The sequence below is a fragment of the Amphiura filiformis genome, chromosome 12 (genome assembly GCF_039555335.1).
Source record: "Amphiura filiformis chromosome 12, Afil_fr2py, whole genome shotgun sequence".
NCBI lineage: Eukaryota > Metazoa > Echinodermata > Ophiuroidea > Amphilepidida > Amphiuridae > Amphiura > Amphiura filiformis.
In genome coordinates this window covers 48,636,266-48,663,336 of record NC_092639.1, presented here as the reverse complement: position 1 = coordinate 48,663,336, position 27,071 = coordinate 48,636,266, and the positions used below count along the sequence as shown (strand labels likewise).

Below are 27,071 nucleotides of genomic sequence, written 5' to 3'. Positions count from 1 at the left end.
AAGTGTATTTGTAAGATTGGTTGTCTTCTGTCTGTGTATGTCAGTCCTTCTGTGCTGTTTAATAACATTGCAGCAAGAGTTGAAACCAAATTAGCATATTCACTGCTAGTACACAGGTGTACAGTACATCCCCAATACCCACAATATAAGTAATGTATAAAAATAATTCTTGTATTAGGACTAAATAAGTTTTATAACTCTGAATAAATCATGATGACATATTGGATCAGTTTGAGCAATACACATGTAACAAATAATATGTATAAAACTATAAACCACAAGTTTTCAGCTGGTAGTCTAAGCGCTCAACAAGCTCTTTTGTATTGGCGATATATTCCCCTGTTATACAGGCTCTGAATTATTCAGTGAGTGCTCAAGTGCATGATATTATATACCTGGCAACATCAATGCTGCACAATATTTAACTTAATTTCCCCCACATACGCCCTGTGCTTGCAAAAAATCAAGCTCCCAAGTTTTCCCATCGCTAATCAGCACGATAACCCACATACAATTGTAAAATTTACTGAGTGTATTTTCCATTAAAGTTTATACAGACTATTCTTCATTTAAAACAGCTGTGCATGTAACTTTTATGTGTATGCTATGTTTACAAACTTATTTCACATATAAAATTGTTTTTGATAATTGGGAGCCTACTGGTAACTCCTCTTCACCAAGCATCACACACAACAGGTTGCTTGACAAGTATCTATCGGGCTATTCCAGTTGAAATCCATACACCCTGTATGGAAAGACATGCCATTAATCTACCACACAGAGAGTGTAGCTATCAAATGGAGTCACCCATTCAGGTAACTCCATTTGAAATTCACCCATTCAGATAACTCCATTTGAAATTCACACTCCCTGTGTGGGGAAGATTAAAAGGGCATTTCGTGATCCACAGCCTCATCCCCCCACTTTTCTCAAAAACAGTTGAGATTTTTATTCCACTGGATACCTCTGGCTACATAATTCTTTTAGTAAAAATATCGTGAAATTTGAATTTTGTTCTGGTATACCAGAACGAAATTACAACACATTGTCTATGGAGTAGTGAAATACACATAATCATGCATTACTCACAAACGCAAAATCGGAATCAACTGAAATTTTGGGAATAAGCTTTTTTCGTGGATATCTACTGAAAAATGTCATAAAAGTGGGATGCTAGGATCACGAAATACTCCTTTAAGGTAATGTCTTCCACAGGGTTGTATGAATTTCAACTGGAATGCCCCAAGCCGACTCAATCAGACCAAAGTGGGCAATGAAATTGAGACATAGGCAAAAATAATGAGCTAAAAAAAACATTACAAAATATAAGAAAATAAACACATAATGTTCATAACTTTGCAACCACGTATGGCAGGGATTTTAACATCTGCAAAGTTTAGGTACTGAGCAAGTTATTGATGGTAATAACTCAAAATGACAAACTTTGGTCTGAGTAGATTAGATTGTGTCACATATTATAACCTAATGGCCAATTATTCAGACCCTTAAATGCGACAAACATAACTTTCTCGCAGGGAATAAGTCAGATTGGGAAATGACAATGGACATCAGTTGCAGTAGCACAGCTATGCAAGTCACCATTACAGCATCATCACGTATCCTGGAACAACCCATCGCACACTCTACTAATCACATGTGTGGGGTGCTAATAACAGCCCATATGTGTGCCAAATTTCTAGTTCCCGGTGGTTTCTTTTAAAAGGCTTCGTATTGTGCAAATAATAACCAGCCAAGTTCTGTCAGGGCTTGATCCTGGTACTTCATTACAATTTTAATAGAGAGATTATGCTTGCTTGAATCGCAAAAATTGTAATTACGAAAATGTAAGCAACCCATCACAACCTGCTTTTAACCTAACGTAACAAGAAAACAAACCTGCTGACAGATTTGGACAAGAATTGTTACATTATATGAATCTATCCAATGATCATTTTAGTTGTAGCGGATGGGTCCAGCCCATGAATGGGTCCTGCCCAATTACCTCTATTACATTGCATACACACAGTGACAGTGGAAATATGATCCTTCGGGAGTGCTACTGCTGCTAAAGTTGATGTTGCTATAGCTTTAAAACTCTGGTGGGTTGAGTACAAATAATCTGTCTTCTTCTTTCTGCAAAGAGATGAGCAACATAGAGAAACACAAGCATAATTTTTTTATATGGTATACATTATGACCTGATAACACAAATTTATGTTAAAAGAAGTATCCGGTAATTACGACTTTATGCCTTTATATGTCATAAAAATAATTGTCAAGCACGAATCACATGATTTGATTTAAAAACAAACTCATATTGGCCATAAAAAAATGAATAAAAACAGTTGAAAATTTCAGCGCAAAGGAATTTTGAATATCGCGTGTTGAGACATGGCTGTTTTTATTCATTTTTATGGCCGATAGAACCAAAATTGTTCATCAGTAAATACTCTTTATTACTCCTGACTCATGCCCCACTAGTTATAGCCATAATCACATGGTTCATTCTCATAATCAAGAAGGGTGTATTTTCATCGTCTATCGCTATCAGATGAAAATATAGAGTTTTCTATATCAATATCATTGAATACATGAACGTGTACATTTTAAAGATTTTGTATATTTCAGTTTGTATTTGAAGGGGTACAGAAAGTATGTGAACTGAACGCATAAATGTGTTATTTGTGCATTAAGGGGGTATTCCCCCCTGGCAATTTTGTGCCTATTTTTGCATTTTTCTCAAAATTTATAGCACATTGGTGACAAGTAAGATATGTATATTATAGGGGCAAGGACTTCTGTACTGAAAATTCAGCAACTCAAAGTAAGTAGTTATTGATTTATTGATTAAATATTGGTTTCCCCTCATTTTTGACTGTAACTCCACAACTGTTGTCTGTGCTGAAATAAAATTTCCAGTGCAGTAGTTGTAGTCATTGCCCCTATAATATACATATCTTACTTGTCCCCAATACGCTATGATTTTTGAGAAAAATGCGAAAATAGGCACAAAATTGGGCAGGGGTGTAGTACCCCCTTAAAGTAAATCCTGAGGGGGTCTGAAATTGTGACCAAAGAGTTCAACATTGCTTTGATATGGGAGGGAGGACTAGGACTGAGGGAAATGACGGCATGTCACATATGTGATGCAATCTGAGTCCGATGTCATGCAAATTCAAAATAGAGTTTTAGATTCGATTGTATGAACGATTTTCAGAGTTTCATTTTGATGAAAACCCGTACCATAATCAGGCTTACGATTCCAGAGATAAAACTAGTTTAGTGCTGCTCAACACAATCAAATACAAATCAAGTTGAATACTATTATTGACTGTATCTCAAAATCAATATTTCCGACATCCGACACAATTTGCTTGATCATATCACATATAATAAATAACACAACTGACAAACCTTCATCCATTTCAGCAGTTTGTTGACGGCTAAGATTGCAACTTGTTTTGTAGTTAGAGGACCAAACACAGCATATAATTCAAACCCAGATGTCACCTGTTTGAAGAAAACACAATGTCAACCATAAGAAAAAATTAAGACATGCACTACTAAAAAATTAAACAGTCTTGCTGGTATGCATGAATCATGTATATCTCATGACCAGTTGTAACAAGTCTATTTGTGACTCCCGACTTACATTTTTGTTGACTCGACGTGAGTCTGTAAGTCAAGTTAGCTCAATCGATAAGGCATTCGACTATGGTGCGAGAGGTTATGGGTTAGAGCCCTGGCGGTGGATAGTATGCTATTGTGGAAAAATTGAAATTCCCCTGGACAAGGAACTTGCTGCTAATTGTCTGACTGTAACCCATACGAATCCTGGTTGCAATGGTCTATTGTGGAATGTCTAGGGTGTGTGCTCTTGAAGCTGCAAAGTCCCTGAGTTGTTGTTTAATGGTTTATGGAATGATGTGGGCCATAGTGGTCAGCGACAACCTGTAAAGTGTGCTGAGGCTTGTGGATAAACGTCTAGATGTTGTGCCTGTGCGTAGTGCACTATAAATCACTGCGCTTTTTTAAGTCAAAATGACCAATTGACTTGAGTCAAGTCGTTTTTGACACACCTGTGTCATGTATTACTTTCTTTTTACAATACACATTTTCAAATCAAAATTTCTGAAGACAGCTGCTGTTTGTTTATGATGACAGTTTATAATATTCCTCATCGTCAAGCAGCTGTTGGCTGCAGCACTCAAGCTAGTTGCACTTTGCATAATGGGCGTCAATTGTAAGTGCTTATGAATTTACACAAGCATAAGGATGCTCCCATAGGCTCTATCACCCTGTATGTACACTTGGTGCATGTGACCTGGTTTTGCGAACATTTCCAATGTTTAATAATTAAAGATATCATTAGAACAAAACCAAAATTGGAATTCACTGTTGACGGTTTCGCCTATCTTGGTCAGTAGGCATCATCAGAATGATGGTTGTAGATCCTTCCGGTCCAACCGGAAGTAAGGATCTACAACCATCATTCTGATGATGCCTACCGACCAAGATAGGCGAAACTGTCAACAGTGAGTTCCAATTTTGGTTTTGTTCTAATGATATCTTTAATTATATTTACCAACAAACCTGATGAATTTATTTAGTGTTTCTGATGTTGATTTGAAAAGGTCTATATGAGAAAACTAACACTATCTGTCTTGACAATGCAAGGAGTAGGGTCACAAACAGAGGCATGTGGACTTCCATGGCGAAACGGCGGCTAGCTACGAGTTTTCCTCCAGGATGCGAGGGAGGAAAGCAATATCCCTGTGCAATAGAGTATTTTAGACAGTGCAAACTTATCTTTTTCCGACTAATGTTTACATGTCAATTAATGATAATAATAAAACAAACTACAGAACTTACCCATCCTAGCATAGCTTCTGTTGAACCTACATGGAACATAATCTTCAATGGCCTAGCTGCATTATGTATTCTTTGGTGAAGATATAAATACATGGAAAATAACCTGAAAAAGAACAAGAATTGGTTTTAGTAAAAGACAAAAACACTAGTACTCTTGAGTTCAGTTGTGCAGTCAGTGCATTTATGCAGTTGCACCATGTCAACGGACCGCCTTGTACGTGTGTGTGTATGCTCTGCGCAATTAGGTGAAATATGTTGAGTGTGCTACATTTGTGGAATTTCAACATAAAATATAAGGAATCATACAAGATCTCTTTGATTTGTAGGTCCTATGACCTGTCCGCGTACTGGCATTTCTCATACTTTGGGATCATCATACAGCACTTTTGTACCCTCCAATAGATTTTCTTCACACTTTTGTTTCCATACAGCAAATATACTGTGTAAATACATATCAAGTGGGTTTTGTTTGGCTAATTAAACCATGTCGCAAATATGTGACATGATCAAGGGGAATGAGTCACATATCGACCCAGGTCGAAAATGAGTTTTACATGTTTCTAAAGAGGATATTTAGAGCTTTCAGAAACTGAAAACCCCATGTATATACGACTTTTCAATTTATCAATCGCTGAAAACAATATAAAACAAAAGAATTTTAACACTTTCTTTGCCAGTATCTCAAAATCAATATTAGTGACATCTGACTCATTTCCCTTGATCGTGTCACATATTGGCACCTCAATTGCTGAACAATCAAAGTCACATTACATAATCCTATAACAAAATGTGATTCTTTTATGCTTAAAACAGGCGCTAAGTGCAGACTTCCGCCCTCTGTACATCCATATCAAAATGATGTACTTGTCGTCTACTACATGTGTCTCTTTTGTAATAAATACAAGACTCATCTCATGTGTAGGTCACTTCAAATCATCCCAAAGTCACATGGTTTAGGAGTGTTCTCTGTATTCCTAACCCATGTGATTTGGGGATGATTTGAAGTGACCTCCACTTGAAATTAGTTTTATGGTCGGATTTATTCCTAGCTATTATATAAAAAGAAACACATGTAACAGCCAACTAGTGCATCATTTTGATATGGATGTACACATATAGTCACTTGAAACTGAACCGCTATTGTAATGGGAAAAGCCCTTATAGAGTTAAATAGATTAAAATAGGTTATATCACGCTTCACTTAAAATTTATAAGCACAATTTTACATTTTCTGTTTGTTTTATTAAATTTAGCCTAAATGACTTATGCAGTACTCATATATTTATACAGAGAGTTCCCATAACCTTTGACCTTTGACAGTTGACCTGACCTTATACTGACCTTTCCCTTTCTGTAGGGTCATCATATGGTGCTTCTAGTTCAGGAGATGTAAATTGTGCAGTACTCTTGGATTTATACAGAAAGTGCCTCAGGTCGCTGATGCCCACCTCACGACATCGATAGCTTCCCGATGACACTGCATGCTCTATTGCAGCAAGACACTTGTGCTTTTGTAACCTCTGTAAAACCAACAATTAAATACCAGTTTATCAATCATATCAGCAGCATCATATTTTCTAACACAGCTGCTCTAGATAGAAATGCCATGGGCTACTTTTTTGGGAATGGATGAGATTGATCCTTATGGCATGGAGAGATTTGATACAGTTTTACTTTGAATAGATTTTAGTTCTTTTTTGGGGGGGTCTATACTGCACACAGAAAGTATCTGTACACAAAAGCAACATCTTTAACCCTAACACAACCCACAGTTTTTTGCTATCAGTAGGGAAAGAAAAAAAAAAGGAGAGAAGATGAACAAAGAAGTTACTTGGTACCCCCCCCCCCAGATTCGAACTTTGGAACCTTCACATGCCACGCAGGAGATCACCAACCTATATGTGCAGTGGTTTTCATAATGAGCTTGGGTTAAAGACATATGTAAGACAATGTAACCTTAAGGTAAGGTCAAGCTACAGTTTTCACATGCCGGAGTGGTCGTCTTCACAATATAATGTAATGGGGGTCTCCACAAGTCATTACCTTTCTAATTCATTTTTTAAACCAATTAACTCTATAGCGGTAATAATATATTCTCGATCATGAGCTTGTTTACTTACTGCGTGCACTGCGTATGTCACATTTTTCATGGAATAACACGCTAGCGTGACATGTCCTTGACCTCGAGTCAGCTGCCTAGCGACACTGTGCCCCCAAAGGCTGTGATTGGTTGGTTCGGAATGTTGTTTACCGTCGATCGTGTTACGGTAAGCGTGAGTGGCAAGCATTGTGCGCTCGACACAATTTACTATTGCGTAAAAATTGAACACTCATGATCGAGAATCTATTATTTTAGCTATAATTCCACTTCTTACCTCCACAATCTTCTCTTTGCACTTGGCCAATTCAAAGAACATCATCTTATCTACGGTAAGCAGTAGCAGACACGCAGGACTGTTATCTAGATAGGATATGTGAGCGTGAAGATACCCGCTGCTGTCAAACTTGGGCAAGCAGATAGGGATCCAGGAATCGGCACTTTGAAAGGATGTGGAAGCATTCAACAAATTGAAAATGATGTGTAAATCTGTGGAAAGAATTAAATCAATATTTTAAAAAAGGAGGTTTCCTGACATCATTTACATCTTTTTCATTTTATTTATAACCCAATATTAATTGAAAATTCAGAAAACCAAAAGCATTCTTATCACAACAAAATAAGATATTTACTTGAAGTTAGAATAAAATTCATGGTGATATACAGCAGAATTGAGATTCCTTCAACATGTTATGCTCCAGGAGCTTTACCGAATAAATGCAGTGAATACCACTTAGGGTATGATCCAGGAACACTATATGTAGAAGGAATCTCAAATATTGCACATATCCTTTTCTATTCTTTTAAAGATGGAAGGAAATGTAAACATTCTTTACTACTGTTTATGATGCTTGTTCCATAAATGACACATATTTTCACTTTGTATTAACTACAAGTTTCCAAGTTCCATAGAGTATGGTTTCAAAACATTTATGATGATTATTTGAAAACAGGGGCTTTGTGTCAAATTTTCCACACAAAAACAAAATCTAATTTTGTGAGCATTGGGCTATTCCCCTATGGAAGGCATGTTAACAGGCGACACCATTTTGAAATCTACACTCCCTGTGTGGGAGATTATGGTCATGTCTTCCAGTACACAAGTTTCTTCAGTCATTCAATAGTTGTATCAATTGTTTAGTCCTATCTCAGCTCTCGGATGCTACATATTATGATTTTACACATTTCACTTTTCCCTATTACCCATACATTCAAACATATTTTGAATCCCAACCGTCGCTGAATTCCATTTATTTAATTCTGTTGTATGTATGGCAAAATTACAAAAACCCTAAACCCTCAATCAATTTAATTTGATCTAAGTCATACTTTTTAGTTCTCATGTTTTCTTTAATACATCTATCATTTGATATACCACGTCACATGTATCTATCATTCCATTCCATTCCTGGGCATGTTTGTTCTCTTACCTGCAGGATGCAAGACATATTTTTTCATTCTACATAATGTAACAAGCTGATTATCAGCTATAAGTATGGCAAACACAAGATCCTGCAAGTAAAAATATGCAAATAAACAAATATAAGTAAATGTGAGTTCAACTGAATGCATTCATTATGATTAATAACACTGTACATTTTTTACTTCTCAAAATTCAACTATGTCATAGTCTACATACAGAGGGGTAAACATAACAGCTAATATGCAAGCTCAATAAACACAACACTGTGATTAGAGCTTTTATAGGCATGACGAAAACAGGTGCCCTTTTTGGCTTCCTATACAGATAAACCATTACAGCCATATGGTCAAATATGAGTATTAGCCTTCATAAAAAATAGTCATAATAACAGACTCGCCAATATCATCAATATTAAACACTAAAAGGAATATATAATATTATTTTAGTTAATTTAAACTTGCATGCTCACTAAGAGTAATTTCTACACACAAATGTTCCAAGTTCATGGATGGTCAGTGAATTTATTCCCTTGGCTGTCATATACGGAGACTTGTGTTAAAAACCCATTTCTCATAATTGTGACATACCTTAGCTTTTGCTGTTTGCATGGCTTGACCTATAAGATCTCGTATTGATCTATCTAACGTTAGACACCTGATGGCAGAGAGTAGAAAGCTAGGGTCTGTGTCCATCATTTTGAATAAGTTGTCTATGACCTAAACCAAGCTTCTATATGCCCACATACCTTAGCTTTTGCTGTTTGCATGGCTTGACCTATAAGATCTCGTATTGAACTATCTAACGGTAGACATCTGATGGCAGAGAGTAGAAAGCTAGGGTCTGTGTCCATCAAATTGATTAAGTTGTCTATGAACTTTTCTGTACCTGTGTATATAAAAAAAGAATGTTTGCTTTGTCAAAACTTGTCCATACCATTTAGGATAAGAATTGTCGTGTCTTCATCATGATCAAGATATACTGATGTTAATGACAGCCAGGCAATAGACTATGTTCCCCCAGACACAGACCTGTGAGTGGGGTTTTAAACAAACAAGAAAATTTACCTACCAACCTACAAATTCAATGCTATTCATGCATATTTCACAGGAAATAATTGCAGATAAGCTTGCATATCATTGCATAAATGTGAGCGTCACTAGGCCAAATTACGATATATGGTAGCCATGATGTATCTTCTCTTAATTCCATTTGATTTTTATGGACTCAAATGTCACACTTCCGATGGATGGTTTGGATAGATCATGTATATCCCCACAGGGTCCAGGGCACCAGTTAACATCATTCCGATGGGAATCCGGACCTCTTTTACATGGATATCTCTGATATCTGGACATGCAATCTTCATAGAAAAACATGATTTTAATGCTTTGAGAGCTTGATTTCAGGCACTTAAGCATTTAGAAGGACAGCATGTTGCATTCAAGTACCATCTTTCAGTGTAATTACCTCATTTTAAGTAAACTTTTGATGTCTAGGGAGCACAGTGGCCAAACATAACAAGCTCCGACTCATAATCAGAAAGTTGCGCAGGTTCGACCCCCAGCGACACCATCATGTTGTGCCACTGAGTAAGTCACTTTATCTTGATTACTCACCAGGTGTATAAATGGGTACCGGCATTCTTTAATGCTGGGAAGGTAATTGCTGTGGAGGAGGTGTAGCGATCCCCCTACAGCAACATTTCATGGTGGCTGGTGGAGTCTGGCCTAATCGCTAGTTAAAAAGAGAGAGGGGCACTCTGTCCTGTTCGACTATATTTTGATATCTTAATGTTAACACTTCAGGCATTCCAAGGCAGAATTGCATATAATTCACTTATCCACGTAACCGGCTAATGCTTAGTCCCATCAAGGCTGGATAACAGAGGTTAGACTGTATTTTTGAAGTTGTGAAATAAATGTTTCTTGAATTCAATTGAACTGAATTGAATTGAATTGAATCTACATCTTGCTTCACTGATTTAACAAATGAGTTGATCTCTTAATGACAGATCTATTTTGATAAGCTTACCTGATAATAACCTCCTTAAGTCATAGTTTCTTCTTTGCTCCATCACCCTATTTAGTTGACTAAATGTTAACACACTAAGAATCTGATTATATACATAGGTAAGTTGCATCAAAAGCTGCAAGAAAACATACATGGGAAGAAAAGAAATAAGAATAAAATAGCGATTAACAAAATATGGCAACGCATGTGTTCAATTTCATCATTTCAAACAACATACAATGAGTTCTTTGAATTTTGCTGTGTGAAATAAGTCCAGGAAGGAAGGATATTAAAATCCAAAGTTTGGGAAGTCCTAGTTTGAGCAGGCCTAGATAAATTATATAATCAAATTTCCACAATTTCTTATATCTGTCTTTATTTGGAGAAGCAAAATTTCCCCTCGTCCAACATTTTACCTCCAAATCCCAAAATATCCCCTGAATCCACAAATTTCCCTCCAAATGTCAACAATTCCAGTTTGTGTTATTATCCACATAAAACAAAGTGTCCGTTGCTTTTAAATATTGATGATCACATCTGCAATGTTAAACCAATCAAACACATTTTCATATTTTACCTTTCTAATTCTATAATGTATACATAACCAGTATATTATATTTTACCTGGATTGCTTTTTGTTTTATTTATAACAATTCGGTCAGAGACCAGGCGAGAACCCAATAGTGCCTATGCACTAAATTAAAGGGTGGCCTAATTACACCAAACACAAAATAAAAGGGACAGACAAAAATGGATGAGAAAAATAAATCAAGACAAAACAAATGAGGTGGAGAAGGAGATGGCTAGCACACCTGGTCATTAATGGCAGATTTGAAGGCAGCCAGGGATGGAGATTTGACTACAGTGTCAGGAAGGTAATTCCATAGGGTGGGTGCATATGGGAAAAAAGATTTTTGAGACAGGGAGAGACGGGAAAACGGAATAACAAGGGCGCAGCTGTTGAGATTGCGAAGGCCAGGGCGCGGGTGCAATTTAAATGGGTTTGGCGAAGAGCAAAGCTTGTGAAGGATTTTGTACAAGTGGCAGAGTGTGGCCAGATCGCGACGTTTGGAGAGGAGGGGGAGGTCATTTTTTGAAAGTAGATCCTCATGGGAAAGGTTCCATTCCTGCAAGATCACACGGAAGGCAAAGCGCTGGGTGGATTCTAACCGGTTTGTGAGCGTCTGGTTTAAAGGGTGGTATGTGATTGAGCCATATTCAAGGGTTGGACGAACAAGAGCCAGATATAGAGAACGGCGGATATGGAGTGGTCCTCAATTCTACAAACATGCCAAACATTTTTGAGAACTCAAGATTACAGAAGAGGTGTCAGCAATTTTGATAAACAAAGAGTAAGGGACTGGTCCATTACTATGCTTGGTGGAACATCATATGACCACTTCACTCTACTTTGATTCTGCACAAGTTTTAAAAGCACTGATCCTCAACATAATAGCAAAGGACGATGACACCTGCCGACGACCAACTACTTGGTATGACATCACATGTCACCACGGATGTTTACCACCTATGCGTGACAACTACTTTTATCTAGAGCATTTATCCCAGAGATTTATTGGAACCTATTTTTTATGATTGAACTCATGGTACCATGAGTGCGTAGTAAGTGTAAAATCAAAGAATGTAGTTTACATGTTTAATATTGTACATGCATGTACACAGATTGTGTATAGGTACAGCTAACAAATCCTTAAATTGAGGGCACCCGAGATAAAAGTGGTTGTTATAAACAGCCGTGTCACTTCACCTATAGGTACTTACCTGTTGTTGTGAGTCTCTTGTCCTTGATACTGCTACTAGGATTAGAGGCTGTCTAACTAGAAATACAAACAAGTGATCACCTGCTACTATTGACCTGTAAAGAAATAACAAACATCATACTTTACTGTAACACATCAATACCGTAAAACCCTGTCTACAAGCATATATAGTGTTTTTGATGAAAGCTTAATTAATACGAAACAAGCATAAATATACCAATACAATAGATTGGTCTTACAATAATACTTGTTTGTATATGCTTGAATCTGTAATTTATTTGCTCAAACTTTGCTGTAGACGAGATTTTACGGTATTGTTTTTAATCGACATCATCATCCCCAACATGAACTATACATATGGATGCCCCAACATGCACACAAACACCCCACCCTGATTGCACATGTATGAAAACTGCATGTGTTGTGATGAGTTTTAAATCATGCAATTAAGCAGGAATGAAATGGCTGTCTCGCATAAACTTGAAGCAACATTGTCAAAAAAAGGAATGAAATGGCTGTCTCGCATAAACTTTGAAGCAACATTGTCAAAAAAATGCAGTTGATGTATATGACCGCTGCATGGTCTCCACAAGAACTGTAAAGTTGGAAGATGTTCCCGGTTGGTTGTTAAAAAAAAGTCCCTGGAAGTTATAAACCCATCCTTACACAAAGGGATGTAGACCCCCACCTACCCCTATACACTCATGACTATTTCATTTTGTAAAACACAATCATGCAGTTTCCGATGACTCGTGCCATGCGTTTAAGAAATAAAGGGTAATGCATTATGCTTTATCACAAAAATAATGTGTCCGAGGCAGTAAAAACGTAAATAATGGGTGAGGGGCAGCCGAACCCATTATTTAAACGATTTTAATGCCGGGGACACATTCTTTGGGTGGGAAGGATAATGCTGCACCCTTTATTTCTATTCTATTACCACAAAATAGTGCGATTTAAAGAGAAAATGTCACATTTTTTGCCCAAATATTTCACGTTGTTTACCTCAAGGTGGAGAGCCTACGCGTAGCCAAGGCGTAGGCCTAAGTGATAGCGAGTATTGCAGAACGTGTAACCAAGCGTATTGCTTTGCGTAGAATGCGTAACGACGCTAATATACTGCATCGCGCTTTGCTGTGCGCCAGATGCGAGAAGAACATAAAGTTTGTTGCCCCGCCACTTTATTGCTAATTAATGGGCTTTCACGTGACGCGTTTCAACTAATCACAGTGCGCGATTTTGAATAATAGGTCGTGGAGGTAATAGAATTGATCATAATGCATTGTAGGTAACATAAGCCTGCAGGCACAATTCTAATTAGTTTAATTTAGTTCATGTTAATTAGAAAATAATGTTTTAAGCTACTGGATAAATAATCTACACCATGATATTGTTATGTACTCTTACCTGAGTGAATTTTTACTATCTTGAACAAAAGAAATAAGCGCTTGCATCACACCCATCAGTGTTACTAATTTGTCCTCATTTCCATATCTGAAATTCAAAGATGAAACAACAATTTAGAAATCCATTTATGATTACAATAACACAATTAAAATGCAAGATGTGTTTTTTTATTTTTATAATTCAATAGTATTTATATACATTACATGGTAACATATGCCTCAAATTGCTTATGTTTATTGCCAAAATAGTGCAATAAATTTGTGTTCTCAAACAGTACACCAAATACTATCAAAACTCGATAGTTTGCATGTATGTGCCTACTATCGAGCGCTTTTAAACTATGCAAACATGAAGTGGCCCCATCCACAAAAGTGTAAAGGGTTTTGAGCAAATCAACGATACACAGAGTTATATACGAACAAATAAACCTGCAAATTTGTGTCTCAACCCCATTAGCTCAGTTGGTAAAGCGCCAAACTTTGGTACAATTTCATGTTTTCAAAAGCCCTTGATAGTAAGAACATATGCTAACTCTCGAGTTTTTACGGCAGGTAGTTCTGCCATTTTACTATAGAAAACATGCGAACAGAATGCTTCTTTGATTAGCTGCACACAAAAGTCTTATCTTTGAATAATACCTTTTGTTTAAAAATCTTCTCTTTGCCCCCTTTTGCCTCTCTCCCCAGGTGTACAAATGGGTACAGGCTTTACTCAATGTTGGGAAAGTAATAGACAAGCTGTGGGGGAGGTGTTGTGATCCCCACACCAACATTATATGAAGGAGTCAAGCCCAATCGCTTTGATGAAAGAGAGATGGGTACTCCAGCCTGTGAACACAGGTTCATCCGCTGTACCTTTTTTTACAACGTACCTTGTATAAATTGGTTTGCCTGCCTCACTGAGGATGAACACATGTTTCTTGTGTTGCCTCCACTCGGGACTGTGGATATCTGTAAACAAACAAATAGCATGTCATTAGAAATGGCCAGTCAAGAGGGATGAAAAAAAGACCTGCAAGAAGCCTGTATCAATATTCTGTAAAACACTTAAATTTCATGAGGTATTTAATTTTGTGAGGACCTGAAATTTGTGAAATTAAATCCCCTGCGAAATAAAAAATTTACATTGAAACTAAAAGTAAATCTTCTGGAATCGCGAATTTAAAACCCTAAAAAAATCATGCTTTTTCTCAATTCACAAAATAAAGTACCCACAAAATTTAAGTGTTTTACAGTAGTCTGTTAAACCGATACCTGGCTAACATGTGCAGGGTGTGGCTTGGTTAAATATTAAGCCTTCATACAAGATAAGCTTGCTCTTCCAGTAACTTCAGTTTGTTTGCCAACTTCATACCACTTTTAATACCTGGTATAAGCTTTTAAAGGCCAATAAGCTTACTATTTGACCATCCACCACGACTGGGGTGCAATATCGCCAAGCTTAGCCTGGCGGGTTACAGGGTAGTCCCCATAAATTCATTGTTTCCTGGAGGGTGCATGGATTGGCTATGTTATTTGATTGAAATCTATAGGGATTAGGTTCAAATGGCATTTGTCACATTCCTAGCAATATTTATTTAAAACTCTGCATCTGTATTGCCACTAGGACTCATGCAGTACGCCACTTGAAAAGGCCAACTTGAAATCCACAAACTCACCCTCTTCCATTTGAAACCTATCACTGCTATCCATATGCTCTAGTAAACTTGACGACCTGACCTTTTGATCCTGTGACGTTTCTGGTGACCCCTGTCCTTCGCTGTCGAACACCTCATCATGTCGGTCGCCTCCAGTCGCATGGCCGGTGAGGTCTTCCGTTGGTGACTCTGCAGTAGGGGAAATGTCTGCATTGACAGACAAATTCCCCATGTTAGCCTCCAGGTCAAAGTTGACAGCATTCTGTTGGAAATGGTAATAATTATTCTATATAATATCATTATGATAAATAAATGCACTGCAGGGCTTGAATTGCAGGGATGCCACCGAGGCCATTGCCTGGCCTTTTTCAGTTTTGGCCTTGGTGCCCCCAGACCTTTGTCAACATCAAGGCATTCTTCATCACTTGTTGGCCTTGGTGCCCTTCTATGTCTTTGCTCAGTGGCCTTGAAAATGAGTGCCCCAAAACCTTAAAATTCGAGGCCTGATGCACTGTATGTGTTGCCTTCTAACTCAGACTACTTCAAACGTTAAGTCCCCCATAGAGCTCCACGTCAAAATAGCCAGTGGGGTTTCTTTCACTTTACTTGCTATTTCCACTTTAAATGGACAGAAACCTTTCCTGACAGTTACTACTAATATTTAATTATTTCAGCATTTTGACTACTGTAAAGAATACAATGTAACAAAATTAAAATTAGATGGAAATTGTACATTAAGGCTTTAACTTCTGTGGCCCTGACACAGATACAATATTATTATTACCTCTTCCGCTTCCTCCGCAGTTCTAACAAGTTTCTCTGGTGTACCTGGACTCTTATCATGCTCAGCGATCTCTGCGATAGTCCCACTGTGGTGGCGCCGTCTCCCTTCCACAAGGTTCAGGTCAAAGTCTAATTCCTCGTATGAGTCATTGGTGGCAAACGCCGGATTTTGACTGGAAGGAAAAAAAATTCAAAATCATCAAATTCAAAAGAAAAATAATGTGGCTTATTCTCACCTATAAAATTCAATCAGAAGTGAGTTGGTATGGTTGGTGGTAGCCTGGTAGGCATGTTCATCGCCACTTTTTCAATATCGCCAGCAAATATATATCACAATAATTTAGGTGATAATGAGGGAAGTTTAAAAACATTTTATTTGACCAAGTTTCTGTTTTGAAAAAAAAATATAATTAAATATTTTTAGTCTGTATCTGGTGGCGCTACTTGGTATTGTCATTGGCACCATTGTCGGGTTGGTCACTCTCGGTGTATTCTTCCACTTTTTTGACCGGGGGCCTGAACATAAGTAATCAAATTTCTATTCTAGACCCTTAACATGCTTAAAAAAGTGTAAAAATGATACCCGAAATGGCATCAATTGGTCATTCATTTTGCAAAATTTTCCAACTCCCCTGTGTTAATACACAGGGTCAGGGATGCAAATTGTGCGGGAGCGGGGAGCACCGCTCCTAGGAAGTGACAGTCAAGATTGAGGAAATAATGCCTTGGGAAGAAAAAAAAAAGAGAGGGAAAAAAGAGGAGGGAGAAGAAAAGAAAAGGAGAGGAAGATGGAAAAAGAAGAGAGGAAGAGGAAAAGAAAAAAAGAAGAGGAGTGAGGTAGAGGTACAAGATTACGTAGAACGAAACAGATCTCAGCAAAGAGGGCTGTGAGGCAGTGAAGCTACTGAATGTGCAAAATTTGGAGGAACTCACATGATTTTTCAAGAAATAATAGCGAAAAAGAGGAAGGTGTTGGTGTATACATGGAAATTGGGTTATATAATGCATATATGAGGAAATTTACAATTCATCACCAGAGGAGGTACCGGTATTCAATGTAATATAACAGGAAAAAGAAGTTGGGTGAAGGCAGGTGAAAACACTGGGTACATAACTGAGGAAAATTATTGAGAAGCGGCAATTATAACTGAGTAAATTTAAAGCGAGGCGGCAATGAGGATTTTATGGGAATAAAAGTCATGAAGGAATTCAGTGTATCAATATTAATGCCAGTGAGGAGAGGACGACCTGGAATAAAAAGAAGAACCATAAAGCACTGACATAAATCTGACAAAAAATGAAAGAGGAAATGGTGGGCAAAGGAAAAGAAAAAAGGGGAAAGGAGCCTGTGTCACACCAAAATTGACCCCAAACTAGTGTAAAATACCAAATTTTTGCGCGCTACGCGCGCACATTGTCCAGATACTGCCTTTTTTGGAAGCTCAAAGACTTAACATAATGTTGCTCCAAATATACACGCTATGTTACCATTCTCATCTTTTGAAGTGCAAAATAAAGCTAGGCCTATATTATGTCTGGTATGATTGAGGAAATCTTGAGTTTTAGGCTCCTGAGGAAGAAATCACAATTTGCACCCCTGCACAGCGTGTAGGCCTATGGATAAACAAATTCCCCTATTCACTTCTGCTTTGGACACCCAACACTAAAAGCAATAATTTATACAATAATAGTGAAAACTTACCCACGAATGGCTTCAATTTGGGCCTTCATTTAACCCATTTTCAGATTTTTCTTTATAGTTGCGAGAGAGTCTCGCTTTACCACGCAGCAATACTTCGTATTGCATGAGTGAGCCACACATACTTGTAAGTAAAGCCTTTGACACTATCAAAACTTGACTTACTCATGGAAGATTTAATAGTACTTGATGATGACTAGATATTAGATTATACTTTTGTTTGTATTGTATTGTAAAAAAATGGGTTTTCTTTTCTACAGCTACATGTATGGCGCTCTAGCAGAATGAATACAGCAAAATAAATAACGTAGGTTAGTAAATAAATGAAACCTGTAAATATTTTATCTCGATGCTCGAGCTAGTGCTGGGAGCTAGTGCTCGACTCGAGGCTCCGCGTACATGTAAAGCTGAATTTATACTCAATCGCTTTTGCAGAAAAGCAATTTTCACGCATGCTCAATGTTTACCTACATTTCCAGAGCGTCAAGCCGATCAATCGATTCAAATCGCGGAGGCCAAAACGACGTCGCTTTTGCAAGTTGAAGAAATCTCAACTTCCCTGCGATATCACTTGACGCGTGAATGCGTCAACCAATCACAAACAACCATCTGGATCTATTATTTTGCTAATTAATTTACCTCTCTCGATTATTAATTTTTGGTGATGAATTAATTCAAAGCAATAATTATTGACAGCAACTGATGTGTTTAAAAATGTATTTTGTGGCATTTAGAATATTTTAATTGTCGTCTGCAATCGCTATCGCCGTGATAAGTATAAATGCAAAAGCGACGATCGATGCATCGCAAAATTCGGCGATTGCCCATCGCTTTTCAAAAGCGTTTAATCGCAATCGCTCGCCGATTCATGAGTATAAATTCAGCTTTACTCATTAACAATAACAGCGCATGACAGGGCGCTTGCGTCAATCACAGCAAAAGACTGCCGCACTTCTCTGGAAGCTAGAGTAATTCACGAAAATATAAAATGCTAAATTTTATTTAGATCAGCAGCTCAGGGTCAGGTTGCCGAATTCTGCAACTTTTTACAAGTACAGTCAATTCAATGGGTGTAGTTCAGACGGAATGGTGTAATTTATCCACAATACACGCAATAATTGCGTCACTTTATAACTCACTTCACCTCAAAATGGCTCATTTTATTAAGATATATTTATAATTTACAAATCAGAGCGCATAAACGCCTACCTTGCACCGGGTTCGTACGGTGGTACGTCTTCGGCCGCAGCTGCCTCCGCCATTTTGAACCATCAATCAGTGATTAGAGCGCCCTCTTATAATTATTACCTGTCAGTGTTTGTGTAAAATTCGCCCCCCCTTCAATTCAATTCATATCCCGGGATTCATATTGCCTGTTCATAAATACATTGGTGTGTGTGGGGGGGTGGAAAAGTGGGAACCTCCGACATCAAACATTTTGAGATCCCCCCCAAAATGGTGTTTTTTATTGGCTAAAATGTTTTGCCCCCACCCCCCATGCCCCACTCTGTAACTAAATATGACCATTTTGGAGTTGATAGGCATGCGCGTATTTCGGGGGGCTTTGGGGGCGCCAGCCCCCCGGAGTAAAAGCAGGGGGCAGCCAAAACGAAGGGGCGGCGGAAGAAGAAGGGGTGGCAAACGAAGGGGCGGCGGAAGAAGAAGGGGCGGCAAAAAGAATTAGTAAAGAAAAAAGAGCGGAAATTTTTTTTAAAAATTGTATTAGGCCACCCTATACATTAAAATGTGTTGCTTTTAGAGTGCTAATGCTGATAATTTTTTTTTTTTTTTTGCTCTTCACTTTTTCAAACCACCGGAAAAAAAAAATGGGTCAACCTTTTCGGGCTGTCGAGGAAGGGGCAGTAAAATTGAATTTTCTTCAGCCCCCCGGGGTAGGAGCGACCACGGTACGCCACTGATAAAAATTTTGCCATTTTGAAGCTAAACTGTTGAATTATGGTGCAAAAGTGGAATAAGTTCGCGCGAAGCTCACAAAAAATTACACTTTTGGGCCTAAATTGGCCAAATATGTAGCCTTGTTCAAGGCCTTCTAAGTTTCCTCCCTCATGACCAGCATGAGTAGGGGAAGGTGGGGCATAACGGACCCTCGGGGCAAAACGGAACCACCTGGAAAAATAGGCCTTCGCAATACTGCCGTCTATGCAAATTATATTGAGGAACACAAGTATGGCTACGAGGATTTACAACAAAAATTTTATCTGAAACAATCCACTGACATTCGAGCAAGATCGAGTCAAAAAATTACTACCCGTCTGGTGTAAGATATGTAGATGTTTAATGCGCTGAAATTTTACTTCATTAATATCGGCTTCCCAAATAATTGTGTATATTGTAAACACGAAGGTACTAGCCATGAGCTGTATTAAGTGCATGGCCTATATGCTACGATGTATTATGCATGCAACCTATTTCCAAAAAACCGCGTATGGGGCAAAACGGAACCCTAGGTGTGGGGCATAACGGAACAGGGTTCCGTTTTGCCCCGGGCGTTTTGTCCCACAGATGGGTTCCGTTTTGCCCCAATTGGACATAACTTGTCTTCACTCAAGGAAATGTAGGCGTTATCTAGGGGCCTACTCGAACATGGTAAACACTTCGCTGAAACATAGACATATAACTAGACCTACAGATAGAATTAATGATTAAAAGTTAACCACTTACTCCACAGAGATGGTAGGCCTACTGAATATTTCTTTCTGATCAAATATTGGTCATACATATTATAGGCCTACTAGGCCTATAAGAAGATAACCACTCACTCCATAGAGATGGTAGGCCCATTTAATATTGTAACTGAATATAGGCCTACATATAACTAGGCCTAGGGCCTACCGATGGAACAACTGATATAAGTTTACACCCAGGGTGCCGTTTTGCCCCATAGGGGGGTTCCGTTTTGCCCCGATAGTGGGGCAAAACGGTTTTTTTTTGGAAAATATTTCTTCATTTTATAAAAAATTGTAAGATTCAAGTTATATTGGTTAATGGTATATTAAAGGTAAATACAAACTTCAACTGAACATATAATTTTTACAGTCATATTACTTATGGTGACGTCACAGAGCATCCTCAAAGTTAAGTGTTCCGTTATGCCCCACCTTCCCCTACCGGGCAGTGGCGTAACCAGTGGGGTGGCCGGGGGGGGGCAAGCTGCCCCCCAGGGCACAAAAAAAGTGGGAAGAAGAGCAAAAAATTGGGAAGGAGGAAAAGGGGAGAAGGAGAGAAAAAGAGGGAAGAGAAAGGGAAAGAAGAGAAAAAAGAGGGAAGAAGAAAAAGGGGAGAGAAGAAAAGAAAAAAGAGGGAAGAAAAAGGAAGGGAGAAGAGAAAGGGGAAGAGAAAGGGAAAGAAAGAGGAAGAAGATCTATAGGGCCTACTACTCTCTTTGTTAAATTTGTACTCTGAAACACTGACTTTTTAGCTTCTAATATGCCAAAACCAGGAGCTCCAGGCTCCGCCCCCTTGACCCCCGCTGGGGCTTTGCCACTGGACCCCACCAGGGGCCCTAAGCCGGGCCCCTGGACCCCACCCGTTAAACGCTTCGCGGCAAGCCGCTCGCACATAAATCCCGACATAAATACTACAACTTCGGATCAGAAATTGGGAAATTTTTCAATCTTGCCCCCCCCCGGAAGGTCAGGTCTGGTTACGCCCCTGGTACCGGGTATAAGTTGAACGAGGCTCGGGTTGAGCCCCGGGGGGGGGGGGCACTTTAATTTGAAATGGATATAGGTGACACTTTCGCCTAATGGGCATTCGGTGAGAGCAGAATGTGAAAAATATGGGGTCATTGGGTGAGAACATGACCCTTTTTTAATGGAATCTTTGGGTGAGAGCCGAAACAGCGCCACAGAAACCTCGAAAACAGCATTTCTAGTTCTAAATGGCTTCAAATTTCTTTGTTTTGTTTTTTCAAAATAAGTGACAAAATCAGTGATAAATGAAAGTTGCTGTTAAAATTGAACTTGTAAGGGTCTTTGGGTGACAGATCAAATGAAAAAAATAGGGGGTCTTCGGGTGACAGAACATGTGTTCATAAAAAAAATATGGGGTCTTTTGGTGACAATCGACGCTGAAAAAGCCGGGGGCCTTAACACCCCTACATACGCGTCACCTCCAAAGTTGGAGTGCCCCCCGGAATTGAGCCGTCAGGCTTCGTTTTGGCGGTTCATATTCGTAGCTAAGCCCAAGTTCGACTTTCAGCATACGCATGCTTGATCATTAATACCGTAATATAAGGAGGAAGGCCTTTTTTTATCCCCGTATCATAGGATCTATAAAGGACTGATTTTTTTTTATCTGCACCCATATTTTTGACCCCCTATATTTTCCACAGTGGCGTAGCGTCATATGGGTACGGGGGCACGTGCCCCCCCCCCCATCGACTGCAAAATTTAGAAAATCCAATAGGAAAATTGCCAAAAAACGGCTTGTGGCCCCCACTCAGACCCGGTGCTCCCCAATCATGGTCGGTGCCCCCCAATCGGATGACCCACGCTACGCCACTGATTTTCCAACCCCACTAGCAAAGTATTCACTCCATATAGCTATGTGTACTGGTCTCTGGGACTAGTCTGCCAAAATTGCTTGCCCCTTTGGATGCCAACAAAATGAGCCCCTCCCCCTGGCTATGCAAAAAAAAACCAGATTTAGGCCTTCTTTAAAGTTCAATCAAGTATCGATTGCTGCCTCCTCTTGTCCTGCCAAAAATCTTTTCCAGCTCCTCCTTAGGGGTTGTGCAATAATTATGGGGGTAAATTTCAAACGGCTCGCCAAAATTCCTTGCCCCCCCTCTCGGCCCGCCAAAATCGCTTGCCCCCCACCCCTCGGCCCGCCAAGTTTCCGTACAGTTTTCCTAAGCTTTTTAAAAAGCACCCCATGAATATGTGCCAAAAAAAAAAAGCGCCCTAAAAGTAACACATTTTATGCTTTATCAAATTTTTCCGCCCTTTTTATTTACTCATTCTTTTTGCCACCCCTTCAGTTTTTGCCACCCTGTTTTTGCTGCCCCTTCTTCTTCCGCCGCCCCTTTATTTTGGCCGCCCCCTGCTTTTACCCCGGGGGGCTGGCACCCCAAAGCCCCCCCAAAAAAAAATACGCGCATGCTATTAACACAGTTTTGCAGTGCAAATTGATGCTATTTAAGTAATCTGATTGCGATTGCGATTGAGATCTGTGAGTGACAATGATTAAATTCACACTAAATTGGCTTGGAAAATTAATATTAGGCATGTCCACTAAAAATTGAAGTAGGCCTACTTTTAAATTGATTCAGACCTAACTTATTGGCTGGGAATTAATGAAAGAAACATTTTGGCGTTTAAAGGAGTATTTCGTGATCCTAGCATCCTCTTTTTATGACATTTTTCAGTAAGGGAGAGCGGGGAGTGTTCGCCCTATATTTTTCTGACCAGCCTAGCGATGTCAATTTTAAGGTTAGGGATGACCTGATTAGCCCATGTGAAAGCCCTATGTCTTAGCTATATACAGCCACAATCCCAGAACTATAGTCCTTACAATAGCTACAGGATAGAGCAAACAAAACAGTTTTGCAAAGTGGCGAACTTGCCCCATATTGGGGCAGGTTCGGCCATAAGGTGGGGTAAGTTCACCCTAATCACAAAAAAGGGTTTAAACATTGCATAACAATAACATATTAAGTGCAAACATTTAGCAAGAGTATACAGGAATTTCATTCTCTTCTGGGGAATCACTAAATTTGTTGCAGGTATCGGGTCAGGGTAAAATGTAGGGGTCCAAAGTGAGTGTAAACGTATCATGTTGACAACTTCGGGAGATTATGGATTAGGACATAAACGGTGGTATGAGTAATACTGATACCACATAACTTTAAAAAACATGCTTTTCATTAGTTTTACCTTGTTTAATGGTATAATTATAAATATTTTGCATAATACGCTGATGGGGCAGGTCCGCCCTCCAGTTTGGGGTAAGTCCGCCTGGGGAAGATACAGGGCGAACATGCCCCATCTTCAAAAGGGCGAACTAGCCCCTTGTGCACATTTTTATATTTTCTTCAGGGTATGCAAAATACAAATCGAATAAGGAATTTATAACTGCATTAAATCTTTGACAAATCCCATATGTTCCCAATACAGATATCCATTAAAACCATCTGTATTTATGTATCAATGATAATACAACATTATTAATGCAAGAAAAAATTACGTTTTGGTGTAATTTTTTTGTTTTGGCTGCAGTTCGATGAACACATCCCTATATGTCGCGTAGCTAATATGAGAAGTTTATAATGACCTATGTCACCTACTTTTGCCATCACCAAATTCCCCGATAGCCGTAGTGCTGAGAAACAAGGGGTGGGCGAACCTACCCCTAGGGCGAACACTCCCCGCTCTCCCCTACATAGGCCTATCCACGAAAAAAGCATATTCCCAAAATTTCAGTTGATTCCGATTTTGCGTTTGCGAGTTATGCATGATTATGTAGGGCCCCTATTACACTGCTCCATAGACAATACGTTGTAATTTCGTTCTGGTGCACCAGAACGAAATTCAAATTTCGCGATATCTTTGCTAAACGAATTAATCTGCAAGAAATATTTTGTACATAAACATTATGTAGCCAGAGTATTCCAGTGATATAAAAATCTCAACTTTTTTTGAGAAAAGTGGGGGATGAGGCTGTGGATCACGAAATGCCCCTTTAAATAATCTTAAGGCCAGAGTAATGGAAGACTCATTCGTCCACGCCCGAATTTGAGATTTCTTGATATTTATCAACACTAAGATGTATTCTTTCACTTGAAACTGATTAAATACAACTGGTTAATATTTACACGTATTTTTGCTTGATTTATTTCACTCTTTTCAACTCTAAAAAGTCACATGGCTCAAGCCAGCTTAGTAAATTGGCGGGAAATAATGAGTCAGAAATGCGCGAATGCGAAATATTGTGATTACGCGCGCGATTCGCGTCGCGTGACGCGGCGCAACTCTGCGCGTATGTCCAACGCAGTCAAGGCGCATTCGGTATGTTGTTAACGCCGGCAAATGCGGTGTAAACAAAACAAAAATTTGCAGTCAAAATGCCACTTAGATTTTTTAATTATTTTGAAATTTGGCGCACTAAAAGCAGACATTATAAATTCATTGGTGCAAAAAGATGCATATTTAGACCATGCACCATATACAGCTTTTACAAGCGTGAAAGTCTTGCCGTTTTAAAATATAAGGACATTTTGTGCATAATTTTGACATTTTTTACTAAAACGTCGATTTCTCATAGTTCACTTTTGACAATATTGCACGATTTTTGTGACAAGATAACTCGAAAATATGCAAGCAAAAGGTAAACTTTTGCACTATCGTTTAGAGTACATCAAAGTCTAGGGAAGGTTTTCTCATTTTTTCAAAATATTTGTTTTAAACAAAAATATACACCATTATGTGCAATTTTAGCTGAATAAAGTGACAAAATTGCCTTTTTTCACATGTTTTTTCAATATTTCGAAAAAGAGACGAATTTCAAAAAATTAAAAAACCTTCCCTAAGTTCATGTCTCTTCTTCATAAAAAGCTAACTGAAATTTTTTATTCCGAACGGATTTTTTTAAGTTGTCACAAAAAATTGGGGTAAAAAGTGATTTTTGTGATTTTTCAAAACTCGAGATTTTTGAAAAAATCTGACGTCACCATGGGATTCCTTGACTCATTTCCTTTCCAAAAATGTATAGTTTTATATACTTTGGACATACAATTCAGAATTAATGATGCTCGAAAAGGTCCATGTTCGCTCCCATTACACTGCCCTTAATCGGACGTTTCATTCCAGAGATATGGCCTTTCGAGACGGTGTCACGGTTTTATATAGGGCTGCTAGAACATTTTAAAAAGTTAAAGTCCAAAAAGGAATAGGGCCTACTAACAGAAAGTGCAACTTTAAGGTACTTTTTCTTAATGTATTTATTAACTAGCTTATCTGGAACATTATATTTGCTTATAACAACATGAAAATAAGATCATCCTGAAAATTTAATCGATTTTGTTGACATACAACAAAAAATATAAGACCTCAAAACCCATGGTTTGTTTGGTGAAACCTCAAGCATGATCATAGATGGCCGCCATGGAAAATATCTCCATAGAGGAGATGTACAATAAGTGCATTATTTCAAATGAAAAGCGGTAGTCTTAAACATTGTTCAATCTTTTAAGGTCAGCACATTTTATCTTCAAAATTATTATATTTCATCATGGCATAAGTTTGGTAACATTAATCACTACCAATTTTGAGAAATTTGCTCCACTTGAACTCAAAGGTTATCACAAGTGTTTCATAGCATAGGTCCTACAGCGATAATCTTTCTGGGTTTGGAATGTCTCCCTCTATATACAATATCCCAGGAACAACCCATGACGCTGAGTTTATACTTACTGGTCGCTTAAGATTATTGCGATTTCAACTGCGAGACAGGACTAGAGGCTTTTGTTATTGTAGGAAAGTGCTTTTACTTGATTGATTGTTAATCAATAACTCACAGCAGCGACTGATTGTAGATCACTATAAATCGGATGTACTGTTGACCCCGCAGTTACGGTTAAGAATAATAGACATACACCGGTTAGTCCATGCTAAGCCAAATAAAAAAAATCATTTGTTGTACGCCCACCTCCTTCCTCACTTTCTGGGATCAGTCTATATCCCGGGGGTGCCACTCATATACCATTGCATGTTGTCATCACTGACCAGACACTTTTATTTTTCACCCAAAACACTGACATGCCCAAGGGCTGAAAGGTAACCCTTACCACTGACCAGTGTTGTAGTCCTCGAGTACAGTCCTCGGCCTCGAGGACTCCTCGAGGACAGGTTTTGAAGTCCTTGGTCCTCGGACATGTAGTCCTTGGCCTCGGACGTGTAGTCCTTGGCCTTGGCCTTGGCCTCGGACCCCAAAGTCCTTGGTCCTCGACAACAAGGACCTGACAAGGACAGGCAAAATCACCAAAAATGCAGGCAAATGTTTAAAGAGTGAAAGAGTACAATCTGCTGTTTAGTTATAAATTAAAACTTTTTAGAGAAACATGACAAGGATAGCTTTTTATTGTACCTGATTGAAATACAAAACAGTTTGTCAATATTTTGGTGCACTCTTAACTATCATATTTGCTCTTTGCAAAACATGCACATGGAGGCCAAATATTTGGTTTTATATTAAAATTTCACTCAGCCAATATGATTCCTAAAATAGGAATATCGAATAGACACAAGGGGTTCTTTAGATATTTTAAGAAACTCATTGGACGCTACTGTAGGACATGTTTCGATTACCGGGTAGGCCTAACTGTGATCAAATGAATTTGATCT

At 38.6% G+C, this 27,071-nt stretch overlaps 1 protein-coding gene across 1 annotated transcript; it reads right to left on the bottom strand.

Moving 5' to 3' along the window:
• Positions 1 to 997: 997 nt before the first annotated feature.
• LOC140166324 (protein SAND-like) lies at positions 998 to 18,998 on the bottom strand. Its single transcript, XM_072189755.1, has 14 exons — positions 18,919 to 18,998; positions 16,012 to 16,183; positions 15,249 to 15,489; positions 14,463 to 14,541; positions 13,592 to 13,678; positions 12,186 to 12,279; positions 10,425 to 10,539; positions 9,139 to 9,278; positions 8,401 to 8,482; positions 7,248 to 7,459; positions 6,214 to 6,392; positions 4,873 to 4,975; positions 3,415 to 3,510; positions 998 to 2,133 (listed from the first exon to the last, which is right to left on the bottom strand). The coding sequence occupies exons 1-14, from the start codon at positions 18,969 to 18,971 to the stop codon at positions 2,089 to 2,091; spliced, it is 1,698 nt and encodes a 565-aa protein (XP_072045856.1). The 5' UTR covers positions 18,972 to 18,998; the 3' UTR covers positions 998 to 2,088.
• Between the last annotated feature and the right edge of the window lie 8,073 nt (positions 18,999 to 27,071).

What these genes read in the sequence shown, in the direction of transcription:
- LOC140166324 (XM_072189755.1), bottom strand. Translation starts at nt 18,971, where the DNA reads ATGGCGGAGGCAGCTGCGGCCGAAGACGTACCACCGTACGAACCCGGT. An exon ending in GGCAAACCAATTTATACAAG is followed by an intron (nt 13,679 to 14,462) that starts GTACGTTGTAAA and finishes TTTGAATTTCAG; the next exon opens with ATATGGAAATGAGGACAAAT. An exon ending in GCAAAGAGAAGATTGTGGAG is followed by an intron (nt 6,393 to 7,247) that starts GTAAGAAGTGGA and finishes TTGGTTTTACAG; the next exon opens with AGGTTACAAAAGCACAAGTG.